At 55.0% G+C, this 13,790-nt stretch overlaps 2 protein-coding genes across 6 annotated transcripts in view; one reads left to right on the forward strand and one right to left on the reverse strand.

Annotated features, from left to right (window-relative positions):
* The window catches only part of Zbtb17 (zinc finger and BTB domain containing 17), a 20,855-nt gene extending 10,565 nt beyond the window's left edge, over positions 1-10,290 (forward strand). For 2 of the 4 annotated variants that reach the window (XM_031379337.1, XM_031379336.1), the window contains 14 exons: positions 4,850-5,056; positions 5,651-5,839; positions 6,410-6,550; positions 6,732-6,929; positions 7,296-7,537; positions 7,619-7,761; positions 7,848-8,148; positions 8,418-8,505; positions 8,587-8,703; positions 8,785-8,905; positions 9,038-9,168; positions 9,407-9,616; positions 9,734-9,823; positions 9,903-10,290. In XM_031379337.1, the coding sequence (XP_031235197.1) occupies positions 4,852-5,056; positions 5,651-5,839; positions 6,410-6,550; positions 6,732-6,929; positions 7,296-7,537; positions 7,619-7,761; positions 7,848-8,148; positions 8,418-8,505; positions 8,587-8,703; positions 8,785-8,905; positions 9,038-9,168; positions 9,407-9,616; positions 9,734-9,823; positions 9,903-10,186 (2,460 nt within the window). In that variant the 5' untranslated portion in view covers positions 4,850-4,851 and the 3' untranslated portion in view covers positions 10,187-10,290. The remainder of the gene's footprint in view (positions 1-4,849; positions 5,057-5,650; positions 5,840-6,409; positions 6,551-6,731; positions 6,930-7,295; positions 7,538-7,618; positions 7,762-7,847; positions 8,149-8,417; positions 8,506-8,586; positions 8,704-8,784; positions 8,906-9,037; positions 9,169-9,406; positions 9,617-9,733; positions 9,824-9,902) is intronic. The other 2 variants (XM_031379338.1, XM_031379340.1) reach the window with 2 other exon arrangements.
* A 710-nt stretch (positions 10,291-11,000) lies between these two features.
* Positions 11,001-13,790, reverse strand: part of Spen (spen family transcriptional repressor) — a 77,849-nt gene continuing 75,059 nt past the window's right edge. For both annotated transcript variants that reach the window (XM_031379335.1, XM_031379334.1), the window contains 4 exons: positions 13,264-13,764; positions 12,924-13,118; positions 12,477-12,635; positions 11,001-12,152 (listed from right to left, as the gene is read on the reverse strand). In XM_031379335.1, the coding sequence (XP_031235195.1) occupies positions 12,021-12,152; positions 12,477-12,635; positions 12,924-13,118; positions 13,264-13,764 (987 nt within the window). In that variant the 3' untranslated portion in view covers positions 11,001-12,020. The remainder of the gene's footprint in view (positions 12,153-12,476; positions 12,636-12,923; positions 13,119-13,263; positions 13,765-13,790) is intronic.

The following is a 13,790-nucleotide window of genomic DNA, read 5'->3' on the forward strand; positions in this document are numbered from 1 at the left end:
GCTCTGGCTGTCCTGGAACTCATTCTGTAGCTCAGGCTGACTTTGAACTCAGAGATCTACCAGCCTCTGCCTCCCAAGTGCTGGGTTTAAAGACATGCACCACCACCGCCCGGCCTCCCAAGGCTTTTAAAAAAGTGTGTTTAATCCCAGCTCTTAGGAGCTAGAGGCAGGTGGATCTCTGAGTTCAAGGGTAGCCTGGTTTACAGAATGAGTTCCAGGATATCCAGAGCTACAAAGAGAAACCCTGTCTCGAAAAACAAACAAACAAGAATCTTGGGTGTACTGTAATGGGTGAAATGCTTACCATGCAGGAAACTTTGAAAGAAAGCACATCGCCGTCCACCCATGGTGCCATAGTGGTTCCTGGGTCCTGGGTTTGCGGTGGTGCAGCTTCCTCTTTCTCCTTCTTCCAGGTCTTTGTTTAAATTCTCCCTGCTCAGAGAGGTCCTCCTCATTCCCTCTGACTGTCAGCTAGTTCTACCTGACTCTGCAAGTTACATGCAGTATGTGGTTAACCTTCCTTGGGAGGCTCCGAGCTATAGTGCTTCACCTCAGGTGAATACAGAGAGCAGGATGAAGCCACCTGCTCATTTCTCTGTGCCTTTTCTGCTTTATGAGCTGTGGAGTCACCAGGTGATAACTACAGGCATTAGGGAGCTGGGCTGCCCTGCCAATCTTTGCCCATCCAGGTTCACAGAATTGTTTCTCAAATGCTTATCTTGCTCTTAGTGTGTCCTGTGTTGCTATAACAGAGTACCTTGGGCTAGGCGAATAAAACAGGTGTGTTTCTTGTAGTTCTAGAGGTTGGGACAAACAATATCAGGATGCTGGTTTCTCTGCTTGTGAGATGGGAAGACTAGGAGGCCAAGGTTATCCTTGGCTCCATCACAAGTTCAAAGCCAGCCTGAACTCAAGTGACTGTGTCTCAAGAAATGAAAGTGAACAAAAGGGCCAGCGCTTGCTCTGGTCCTTCTTCTGCTCCCTCTTGATGGCTGTGAGGGCGAGTGAGGACCCAGTCGGCAGCCTGCCCTGGTGGCACACAGCTGCAGTCCCAGTCTGTGCTGCACAGTGAGTCTGAGGCTGATGTGTTGGCTCAAGAAAGAAAATAATTTGCTTTTTATAATTATAGAAAACACTGGATTCAGGACAGGTAAACTTACATTAGGTCAGGATAGCACTGTCAGAAGAGGGTGATGTCGGAAGCTGGAGTTCCAAGCAGGCCTGGAAGTTTCTATGAAGCTCTGTATGTTTAGACTGGGAACAGCTCAAGGGTTGGGCACTTAGAGCTCTGGGTTTGATCCTCGCACTGTCTCTCCTCATTCACTGAAGAAGGATTATCTTTCTAGATAGATTTTGTGTGTGTGTGTGTGTGTGTGTGTGTGTACACATCTGTATATCAAGAAAACCTGCTAAAAATGGAAGAAACGGTCTCAATATATGGCGAGCATTTGCTGGACACAGAGCACTGTGGTAGCAGGCATGGAGAGACAGGTTGGTAGTGGGGTCGGGTACATAGCTTTCAACCTCCCAGGGGTGGCCTTTGTGAACTTCTGCTTCCTTGGCTTAAGCATATGCATGTCTGTTGTGCCACTTGTCTTTCTGGATGATCAGGAAAGGTGAGCCAAACTTGGTGGTGACTTCTCTGTGTGGCAGCTGGAACTGGCCAGTCCATTGGGGAGCCAGTGAAGCTCAGTGTGTGCCTTCTGTCCTAGGATGTAGCCCCACCCCTCCTTGATGCTAGTCAGGGCCTGCCAGTGACTTGGATCATGTTTCAGTGTTTGACAGGCCATGTGGCTTTGGAGGGAGCTATGCAGCTCAGTCATCCTGGTGCTTCAGGCAGGCCGTTTGCCTCAGGTTTTAACAGTGCAGTCAGTCAGTGTAAAGTGCCTGTCAGCAGAGACTGTTCACCCCTGGCTCGATGCTCTGTTTAGCACGCCCTCCCTTCAGATCACCATCACCACAGGAATTGTGTTATAGGCACTTTCCAGATTGTGTTCAGAAGGGATGATGAGTATGATTGGTGGGTCTAATCACCCAGAGTGCTCAAGTGAAAGGATGTAGGAACCGTGCCGTATAGGGCCTAAAAAAGAGTAACTTAGAATATGTCTTTGTGTTTCCTGCTAACAGATGGCTGCTGGGTGTTAGGGCGGTGTCCCCACCCCCCATTTGAGTCACTGGTGTAATAAACCTTGTCTAGAGTGTGTGAGCCCTGCTCCACTGGAAGACGCTCTGGCCCTTGGCAGCCAGGGGCAGACTCTGCACTCAGGTCTGCACGTGAGGTGGCATCAGGAAAGCCGGTCTAGAGAGGCTATATGCTATGTGCAGGTGATGACCACTCAGGCTGCACAGCTCAGTAAATGCCAGTTCTTCATTGTCGAAAGCTTGTGAGGTGAGCAGAGTCTATCTTAGCACTAGCCTTCCAGGGTGCCACCCCTGTGTGCCTCTGTCAGGCTAATGTCCCCACTGAGGCACACTATCCTGCCCCTCCCCCAGGGCCTTAGGAAATCCAGCCAAGGACCTTGTGCAATTGGTACTTATGCTTTGTTTTTTGTTTGTTTTATTTAAAAACCTTGAACTTGCTGGGTGTAATGGTAAATGCCTTTAATCTAGCAGTTGGGAGGCAAAGGCAGGCAGGCAGATCTCTGAGCTCTAAGCTAGTCAGGGCTATATATACAGTGAGACCCTGTCTCAAAAAAAGAAAATAAAAGAAACTCCAGATGCGCACTGATGGAATCCCATAGGGCCCGGGGAGCAGCAGCCACACAGGGTCTCACAGGGCTCTCAGAAGTGGGCAGCTCTGGGATCCACTTACTCAGTTGGGTGCTTTGCTACAGAGTGAGGGCCGCAGAACACAGGGAAAAAATGAAGACAGGGTCGTAGTGGACCAGGAACTAGGTGAGCATCCTGGACAAAGGAAGGAGGCCGGGGCTGCACCCAGACCACAGGGTTCCATGTCTGCACTAGTCAGTCACTCGGGATCCAGCAAAGCAATGTGGGCCGTGGCTCTCTGTCTGCATTCAGGAGGTGCTCTAGGACTCTAGCCCGCCCACAGCCTTTCCACCTCAGATGACAGCACTAGGATCACTCTGGCATGGTGTGGCCACACCTGCTTTGTGCCTTGGTGTGTGTACCTTCATCTCCTGGGCACCCCAGAAAGTGCACTTGTCCCCAGGCCAGGACATGTGTCTCTCGGTGTCTTAGACCCTGACAGCAGCTCTTGACTTTTTCTCTCTCATCCCTTCACATCACCAGTGAGTTTGCTCTTTCTGGAGTTTGAGGACTTAGAGCAAGGGTTCTCAACCAGTGGGTTATGGCCTCTCTTAGGCGACAGGGGTCATAACAGCAAGAAAATGTAGTTATGAAGAAGTAGTGATGGACATGACGCTGTTAGGTCGGGGTTAGCATAGCTCGGGCACTGTATTAAAGAGGAGCAGCATTAGGTAGTGATGGACATGACGCTGTTATGGTTGTGGTTAGCATAGCACGGGCACTGTATTAAAGAGGAGCAGCATCAGAGAGGTGGAGAACCACTGGGATTGGTGACATCAGGAGCACCCAGTGCTGCTGCATCTTGGCAGTGCCCCAAAGTCACTCTCCTGCTCAGGGGCAGCCTGGCTCCAGAGCGACTGGCTGGTACTACTGCTCTATGCACTTTGGCCTCACATAGTGCCAGGTTTCTTTTTTTTTTTTCCAAGTCAGGGTTTTTCTGTGTAGCCCTGGCTGTCCTGGAACTCACTTTGTAGACCAGGTTGGCCTTGAAACCTTCCTGCTTCTGCCTCCCAAGTACTGGGATTAAAGGCGTGCGCCACCACCCCCCAGCTAGTGCCAGGTTTTATTTTGCAATGTTCTGAAGCAAGTTTTTTTTTTTTTTTCTCGAGACAAGGGTTCTCTGTGTAGCTCTGGCTGTTCTGGAACTCTGTAGACCTGGCTGGCCTCGAACTAAGAAATCCGTCTGCCTCTGCTTCCCAAGTGCTCGGATTAAAAGCATGTGCCACCATCACCCGGCCCAATGAAGCAAGTTTTTTCTATCAAGAAAACCCATTAGTTTCCCTAGAAGCTTGCTGACCGTGGGAAGATTCTGCAGTGGGGCTGGGCTGGCCGGGGCTGCTTGAGGATTTATCTCATCTCTCTATAGTTGATAACTGAGGACCAGCCCCAGGACCAGCTCTGAGCCCCTGGGACAGCTGTGGGATTTCCTAACATTAAGGAGGGCCTCAACACTGCAGCTGACCCTGCAGCTCTTGGATCGGGACTCAGCACTCAGCCGTTTCTGGAGACAGCAGATTTACCCACTTCATGCAGTGCCTTGAGCCCGAGAGGGAGGGAGGGAGGAGCTGAGCAAGGGTGGGGTAAGAAAGGCGGCGAAGGAGAGACAGAGTGAGCTCCCCACCCTAAAGAGCCCAGCCACTAAGTGCACAGGGAACTTCCCAGAGCCTGTGGGAGCCGTGGAGAGGGAGCTGCCCACGCTCAGCCTTTTATTGTAGTGTGTGTGTGTTCTTGGTGACCGTGGTCAACTGTCCTGTGCGACAGCACAATGGCTTTGCTTCATTTGTTTGCGGTTTGACTCCTTAGCTCATTTCTAGTGTGTAGTCTGCTGTGGGGCAGGATGTGGGGCTATCTTGCTACTTTGTGCTGCGGGAACTTGCTTTGTCGGGAAGCTTTGGCAATGCTGGGCTGCCTTGGCTTGCAGCGGTGTCTGGAGTCAACTGCCCTTGTGAGGGAGCCAGCACTCTCCCACGTTTAGTTCTCAGTCTCCTCTGTGAGTCTTACCTGGGCTTGCCTGGCAGTTGCCAGTGAGTTGGGCTGGCATCCTTTCTCAGTGCTGACAGAAGGCTCTGGCTTTCTGTAGCCATGGATTTCCCCCAGCACAGCCAGCGTGTCTTGGAGCAGCTGAACCAGCAGCGGCAACTGGGCCTCCTGTGTGACTGCACCTTTGTGGTGGACGGTGTTGACTTCAAGGCTCACAAGGCAGTGCTGGCAGCTTGCAGCGAGTACTTCAAGATGCTCTTTGTGGACCAGAAAGACGTGGTACACCTGGACATCAGTAATGCAGCAGGTACCATGCTGGGGCCAGGGCCTAATAATGCAAGGCCCTTCTAGGGCAATGCCAGCAGGCCAGGTCCCACCTGCGTTTGAGCTCTGACCCTATAGGTACCAACTTCTTCCCACCTTTCAGAGCCTCTTCTGACTAGACATGGAGTGGGTGGGGTGGGGGACAGATTGGCAGTATGCTTAGGGCACAGAGAGAGTAGGACCAGCCTTGTTAGCAGGGACAGAGCAAGGGCAGGCCATAGACCTTCCTGATTCCTCTCTATGGCCACATCAGTCCTGGAGCTGGCAGCCAGGCTATGCAAAGAATGAGGAGTTAGCTGGGACACAGGCTTGAGATGGGCCTGAGATTGAGGAAGGACGGACCAGCCCTATCCCTGTTTTTGAGATGGTCAGGTTAAGGTACTCTCCCAATTTATAGATGTGGAAGCAGACACACAAAGGTCGGCTGGCTGAGGGTTTAGAAGAGCAAGTGATGAGGTTCTGAAGACCAGAAGGGAGGGTCCCGTCCCCTTGTGTGCCTTTTTAGAAGCTGTCTGCAGCCCAGCAGACAGGTGAAGCCTTTGAAGTGGGTCTGTGACAGCCGTCCTGTCCTCGGCAGGCCTGGGGCAGGTGCTGGAGTTCATGTACACTGCCAAGCTGAGCCTTAGCCCTGAGAATGTGGATGATGTTCTGGCCGTGGCCAGCTTCCTCCAGATGCAGGATATTATCACGGCCTGCCACACGCTCAAGTCCCTTGCTGAGCCGACCAGTACCCCTGGGGAGAGTGCAGACACCTCAGCTGTGGAAGGTGAGCTCATTGGCTGGCTGCTCCTGAAAAGTGGCTTCTTGGATGGAGCCCCTGCCTGCCTCTGGGTCTCCTCACTGGGTCTCACATTCCTCATCTACCTTGCCTTCATTGAGGGGGTGCTAGTAAGGCGGGGCGAGCACTTCTGGAAAGGGTCCCCGTGCCCCCATGCCTGCCCCTTCTACCTTTGGGCAGCAGAGGACAGGAGCCACACACCTGGGCCACTGGGTGCCCAGAGCTGCTACCTGAGCCTCTTGGAGCTGCCCTTCCGGAAGTTCTCGTCGTGTCCTCTCGGGCGTCCTCAGAAGCCCGTAGACTCCTATCATGGGTCAGGTCAAGGATCATGTCTCCCCTGTTGAGTACTGACCCACACCCAGTGTCCCTGCCTGTGAAAGATAATCTCACTTGTGCTGTCGAGGCTGCGGGGCTTGTGATCAGCATCCCGGGCTGAGGCATTGCCCTGAGCACACTGGTGAAGTACCTCCAAGTTCTGAGGGGACTCGGCAGCCACCTGATCCCTCTGGCAGGTGACACTTCATGAGAAACAACAAGTCTGTTGTGTTCTGTCTCCAGGAGGAGACAAGGGAGCCAAAGAAGAGAAGGCTGCTACCACCATGCTGAGCAGGCTGGACCAAGCAAGAAGCAGTTCATCCACAGGCCCGGGCAGAGAGCTCAAAGAGGAGCGGGGTGGCCAGGCAGAGAGTGCATCCAGTGGTGAGTTGTGATGGGGTGTCACGGGCTGGCTACCTGGCAGGAGGTGACAGACAGTTGGAAGGTGGTCCTGCCCGTCATTGGTGCAGCCTGGGCCCTAGGACAGGAAAGGCCTGTGGCTGGTGGTGTGCAGCATGTGCTCCTGTAAGTTTCTGGCCCACGTCTAGCTCAGTTTGTTCTGCAGGGTTTGTTCCAGCGATGGAAGAGACCTATTTGGCCTCTGGACAGAGTCCCAATGCAGCCTCCCATCCCTCCTCAGGCGCAGAACAGACGGAGAAAGCGGATGCTCCTCGGGAGCCTCCACCTGTGGAGCTCAAGCCGGACCCCACAAGTGGCATGGCTGCTGCCGAAGCTGAAGCCTTGTCAGAGAGCTCAGAGCAAGGTGCCCCTCCCCCAGCCAGGGGCTCATCTCCTGCACCCTCTTGGATCTGTCTGTAGCCTGTAGCTCAGACTCATCCTTCACCTCATCTGCTTTCTTTCTTCACTCTTGAGCTGTCTTCATTGGACGTCCCCATAGCCTCCACGTTCCTGGTAGCCTGGGAGCATCCTGACAGCCCCGACACATGACATGTGTTGTGCCATGCTTCCCACACACATTTGCCTGAGGTGGCACACTCTCTAAGTAGCCAATACGAATGTTAGAGATCCCGGAGACACTGTTACCTAAAGAAGTGGGGGGAACTTGGGCCAGACCCAGAAAGTGCTCTGGTCCCAGCCACATCCTCAGTACCTGCCCTTCTCTGTGCAGAAATGGAAGTGGAGCCAGCCAGCAAAGGAGAAGAGGGACAAGAGGAAGAGGGCGCAGGACCTGCCACAGTCAAGGAAGAGGGGATGCATTTGGATAATGGAGAGCCTCCTGAGGAGAATGAAGAGTCTGCGGGCACAGACTCTGGGCAGGAGCTTGGCATGGAGGGCCAGAACCTGCGCTCGGGCACCTACGGGGATCGCACTGAGTCCAAGGCTTATGGCTCCATCATCCACAAGTGCGAGGTGCGGGGCCGTGGGCGGTGCCAGCCCTGAGCCTCCAGGGTCTCTGCAGCCCCTCACGCACCCTTCCTGCTGCGCCTGCAGGACTGCGGGAAGGAGTTCACGCACACAGGGAACTTCAAACGGCACATCCGCATCCACACGGGCGAGAAACCTTTCTCGTGCCGGGAGTGCAGCAAGGCTTTCTCGGACCCCGCAGCGTGCAAGGCGCATGAGAAGACACACAGGTACCCAGCTTGTCTCTTCTAGACGGGGCACCTGATGGGACCCTGCGAGCACCCCTTCCTATCACCCAGCACCTTCTGACCCACAGCCCGTTGAAACCCTATGGTTGTGAGGAGTGCGGCAAGAGCTACAGGCTCATCAGCCTGCTGAACCTGCACAAGAAGAGGCACTCTGGGGAGGCGCGCTACCGCTGCGGGGACTGTGGCAAGCTCTTCACTACTTCAGGCAACCTCAAGCGCCACCAGCTGGTACACAGTGGCCAGAAACCCTACCAGTGTGACTACTGTGGCCGCTCCTTCTCCGACCCCACTTCCAAGATGCGCCACCTAGAGACCCACGACACTGACAAGGAGCACAAGTGTCCTCACTGCGACAAGAAGTTCAACCAGGTGTGCACCCTCCTGAGCCAGCACCGGAGTGCTCCTCAGAGCTCCTCCAGGATAGCACACTACAGCCACTGTCCATGGACAGGGACTCTCCTAGGATGGTACCTTGGAGGGCTGTGGTTGGTTTTCCTTCCAGTGCTGGGACCTGAGCTTCAGTCAGGAATGGAGCTCTGCCCCTTGGGGAAGCCAGGAAGGCCATTATTCCCTAGCTTACAGGGTTGGGGAGAAGCCAGCTTCCAAGGAGACCCTTCTGAGTCCCTGTCTGGGTGCAGGTAGGGAACCTGAAGGCCCACTTGAAGATCCACATTGCCGACGGCCCTCTCAAGTGCCGGGAGTGCGGGAAGCAGTTCACCACCTCAGGTAGGCCCAGAGTACCCTCTCCCCAAGTCTTGCCCCCGGCCCTCACAGTGCAGCACACTGGTCTTGCCTTTTCTCTCCAAGGGAACCTCAAGCGGCACCTGCGGATCCACAGTGGGGAGAAGCCGTATGTATGTACCCACTGTCAGCGGCAGTTTGCCGACCCAGGCGCGCTGCAGCGGCACGTACGGATCCACACGGGTGGGTGAGGAGGCCCCATGTGGGCTGTGGAAGGGGCACAGGGAGCTGAGCGGGTGCTAGTGCCGTGTGCCTCTGCCCCAGGTGAGAAGCCGTGCCAGTGTGTGATATGTGGCAAGGCCTTCACCCAAGCCAGCTCTCTTATCGCCCATGTACGCCAACACACGGGGGAGAAGCCCTACGTCTGTGAGCGCTGTGGCAAGAGGTAGTGGCTTGCCCCCACCCCAGGGAGCATGAGGCCAAATCTCAGTCTGTCCCAGAGTAGTGGGGACCCCCAGATCCCTCCACACTGAAGCTCCCGTGGGTCAACATGAGCCCCTTATTTGTGACCTTGTAGATTTGTCCAGTCCAGCCAGTTGGCCAACCACATTCGTCACCATGACAACATCCGACCACACAAGTGCAGCGTGTGTAGCAAGGCTTTCGTGAATGTGGGCGACCTGTCTAAGCACATCATCATCCACACTGGTGAGCACACGCTACCCACCTGTGTCCCTCCCTGGGTCCCTTCCCAGCCCATTCTGGAGAACACTGGTGGAAGGGTGGAGGTGGGAGCCCCACACCACACTTGTTTAACCGGTTCAAATGTGGACTCCACCTGCCTTCCAGGAGGGGGGTGCCTCAGAGAACTTCTTGCTAGAAAAATTGGGGCTGCTGGGTACTGGGAGGCCTGCAGGTGGCCGGAGGGTGACTTGCCTCCTACCAGGAGAGAAGCCTTACCTGTGTGACAAGTGTGGCCGTGGTTTCAACCGGGTAGACAACCTGCGCTCTCATGTAAAGACTGTGCATCAGGGCAAGGCGGGCATCAAGATCCTGGAGCCAGAAGAGGGTGGTGAGGTCAGCGTGGTCACTGTGGACGACATGGTCACACTGGCCACTGAGGCACTGGCAGCGACAGCGGTCACTCAGCTCACAGGTGTGCACTGTGGGCAGGGCGGCAGAGGGCAGCAGCTACACAGCAGGTTGCCTCAGTGGCAGCAATGGGGTAGGTCCTTGTGGCTTCTGCCTCAGGTTCTGCTGACTCTGCCCACAGTGCTACCAGTGGGGGCCGCAGTGACAGCTGATGAGACGGAAGTACTCAAAGCTGAGATCAGCAAAGCTGTCAAGCAAGTGCAGGAAGAAGGTGAGAGGGGCAGTTTGGGGCATGAACGCCAGTGGACCCAAGGTCCACCCCATCCTGACCACAGCCCCCACCTCCACAGACCCCAACACCCACATCCTCTACGCTTGTGACTCCTGTGGGGACAAGTTCCTGGATGCCAATAGCCTAGCCCAGCATGTTCGGATCCACACAGCCCAGGCACTGGTCATGTTCCAGACGGATGCGGACTTCTACCAGCAGTATGGGCCAGGCAGCACGTGGCCAGCCGGGCAGATGCTGCAGGCTGGAGAGCTGGTCTTCCGTCCTAGGGATGGGACTGAGGGCCAGCCCACACTGGCAGAAACTCCACCCACAGCTCCTGATTGCCTACCACCTGCTGAGTGAGCAGGTGGCCCTCTGACTGTCTATTTAAGGATGGATGGCACCCTAGGACTCAGAAGGTGCTCCTGCCCCATTCCCTAGAGAGAATAAATTTGATTATTTTCTAATGTTGCCTGTGGTCCCTGTGTCACCAGTGGGTGGAGAACAGGTATCTATACAGTTGACAGTTTAACTCAGAGACCATGCTTCCTGGCATGTCCCACTGTCCCTCATGCAAAGTGGAGCTTCATACTGTTCTAAGTTAGTTAGCCACAGGTGGCACCCCGTGGCCCACGTGCATCGTGACTCACCCAGTAGGCCTGTACCAGCCAGCAATGCAGGCTGGCTTCTCAGTAAAGCAAGGCCTAGTGCCTCAGGAGTGCATGGGGCAGTACTCACTCGCTGCTGTGTGCTAGCAGGCTGGCAAGGAGACAGGAAGGGAGCTGCTGGCTCTGGAGATGGAGCTTTCCCAAGTAGAAGCCCCGCTCACCTGACAGTCCCAACTGTGTTCCCCAGAAAAGGCTTGGTGCCTCAGCTCCCTGAGGCAGGTACAGCATCACCAGCCCCAGGAATAGCGGGCTCCTTGCCACTCCAGGGAGCAAGGCCCGGGGGAGGTGAGAAGGGAAGGCACCTGTATGAGCCCAGCGCAGGAGCTGGCAAGGGGGCGGAGAAAGGGCACCAAAGTCTGTGGTGTCCTCCCAGCGGCCTCGGCTGAGCACAAGGCATAAGGCTCTGGGGAAGGTTAGGGGGCAGGGAGGGTCCTTGTTCACCGACGTGGGGTGAGATCTGCATAAGAACCCCAGGCCCCCACTGAGTGACAACCACCTTCACACTTGAGGTGTTTTGTATTTTTTAATAAAGTTTGTAATCCAATGGACACACAGAACAAAACTGCGCTGAGAAAAACAGTTCCATAAATTAATAAGTGTTAGGAAGTCAGGGAGAGGTCCGGGTCACAGGAAGTGGAGTGGCCAGGTCTTCTGTACAGGTGCTACGTGACGCTTCCACGCTGCGGGGGCAGGACCCGTGCAGTAATGGAGCGCACTTATACAAATGAGTGACGACGGTACAAAGTCTGAGTATGAAAATAAGATTTTCTTTGAAAACACATTTTTGGCACAGATTAAAAAAAATGTATGTCAGGGAAATTTGATTTAAGTCAGTATTATATATATTTATATATATTATATATTTATATATACACATCCCGAGTTCTGCACAGCCGACCAAGAAAGAAAATCCTGTTCGCCTTTACTCAACTGTGTAAACTACATCCAATGAGTTGAAGGTGGTAGTGGCGGCAGGAGAATTAAGAAAGATGACACGCTCGATGAGCAGGGGACAGGAAGAGGAGATGGGGCAAAAACCCACTGAAATGTTCCTTGACCCCAAGGCTTCAGCACAAGTCCCAAGTCCTGCACGAGAGTCCACGCGTGCTCATGCACACACGTCGAGAGCAGCCTGTGTTCACTGTGCGAGTCACTAATTTAGTGCAAAGGCTGTTCTATTCTGTTTAACAAAAACAGAAGAATCCCACGGCCCGGTTCCTTTTCTCCAAGTGAGGAGAGACACCCAGCCCCTAAGGTTTCTGCGAGTCTATGGGTTGGTGGTCTGTCCTGGGCGAGAATTCATGTAAACATACAAGCAGCACCACCCCCGCCGCCCCCCCCAGGAGGTCTATCCATAGAGCTGGGCGGGCGCGAGGGCGGGTGGGCACGAGGCCGGCTGCTGGCGCCTGGCAGTCTGCCCCTTCAGCAGCCTCCCCTCTGCCTGGCTAGGTTGTCCACGGTGTTCGTTATTTTTTTTTTTTGCAGCAGAGCCTCAGGAAAATGCCCTGAGGTGGTGACCATTCGGAGCCTCACACTGAGGCAATGACAATCATGAGGTGGGGAGAGATGTTGGAGATGCTAGCAAGGAGGTCAGGGGCCAGCCGGGAGAGGTGACTCTCGGAGAACTCACAGGGTGGGAAGATCTGCAGCACATAGGCGGGCTGGAGGAGGAGAGAGAGAAAGTGGGAGCCACTGTCTTCCATGACCCTTCCTCCCACCATGCAGGCCTTAACAGGGCCCTGCAGGGCATGGTGCCATGTCACCAGCTCCACAGTTCAAGGTCAACACTACCCCTCTTAGCTCTCCCCTAGCTCCTCTCTTCAGGATAGGCAACTGGTGGCCATTACCCATGTTACTTGCATGCCCACCTCCTCTATGAACTCCTGGGGTACTCTAGTTAGTATAGAAATATCCATGCCACCCGGCATACCGGCCCTGCCCTAAACTGGTCCTAGCTGTGGGGTAGGGATGGGACAATGACCAACCTGATTGGAGCCAGGGTTGGGAACGTTGATGATCCCTGCTGCTTGCTTGGCCTGCAGGTATGTGATGAAGGCAGCCTTGAGGGACTCGGTCTGGCTCACCACATCCTCCTGGTCACGGCCACAGGGCAGAGCCAGCAACAGGCAGTAGTCTGTTTCCACCTGGAGCAGAGGTGAATGAATGGTTAGGGATCTCCTGACTACATGGCATGTGTCCTAGCTAAGGTGCTCTAAGATGGCTGTGTCACAACACACACGTGTGCCTGCGAGCATATGTGTGTGTGTGTGCTTATGTGCACATGCACACGAGGTCTTGAGGTACCTCTCTGGCCAAGCAGAGTTTGTCTCTTGTTGCCCGCTCCTAAGAGTTATTTATCACTGCTGTGTCTTCTTGTCCCTCCCCTGCTGTGAACTGCATGGGCACTTTCCTGGCCCACCCATGAGCCTTACTGTCATCCTCCTGGCAACCCCTTCCAGCTGAGAGGCCTCTAGTCGCATCCTCTGGGCGATTCTCAGTGGGGGACCACCTTCAGAGAGAGGCAGGGACCGATGAGCCAGGACATTGTTGCCAGAGACGAAGTGGAGTTGCACAGCAGCCGTGTCGTTCTTGAGGGCTAACAGGCCCTGCCACACGATGGGGTACTTCTGCTTAGCAAGATAAACAGAGCAGAAACAGGGTCATGGCATGCCCAGCACGGCCTGCAGCAGCCCCTTTAGCAGCCTGCTGGTCTGTACTGACATACAGAACCCAGCCACCGTGTCGAGAGTGACCCCCCCACCCCCACCTCACCTTCAGCAGCTGGACCATATCCACAGGCCGTTGTGGTGTCATGTGTGGAGAAGAGTCTTGTTTGGGGGCTGGCTGGGCTTCGGCATGAGGCAGAGCCAGTCCAGGTGGGGTGCTTGTGCCTGAGTTTGCAGGGACAAACAATGGCTGCTTTGGGGCAGCCTGAGAGGAAAGAGGGCTTGGGAGGTCCGGCTTCATGGAGACTGACACAGGGGAGGGGTGGGCTGGCTGGGCTGTTTCCATGGGCGGCCTCTGAACCTGAGCATGCGGCTCAGGTGGCCTGTTTGCGGGGATGGCTGGGAGACGAGTCTGCTCCACCCCTCCTGTCTGCGTCCCCTTTGCTTCTTGAGAGACCTGAGGAATCTTGCCACTCGGTGGCTGGGCAGGCTGGCTGAGTTGGGAGGGCTGGCAGGGTGGGGTGGGTGGCACGGGCTGCGTGGACTGCGTAGACGGGGCAGGCTGTGCAGGCTGCGTGGACGGCAAGGGCTCACCTTCAGGGGGCCCCTGGAGATGGGAAGAAGACAGAGGGC

This window comes from Mastomys coucha, unplaced genomic scaffold (assembly GCF_008632895.1).
Source record: "Mastomys coucha isolate ucsf_1 unplaced genomic scaffold, UCSF_Mcou_1 pScaffold18, whole genome shotgun sequence".
In the NCBI taxonomy this organism is placed as follows: domain Eukaryota; kingdom Metazoa; phylum Chordata; class Mammalia; order Rodentia; family Muridae; genus Mastomys; species Mastomys coucha.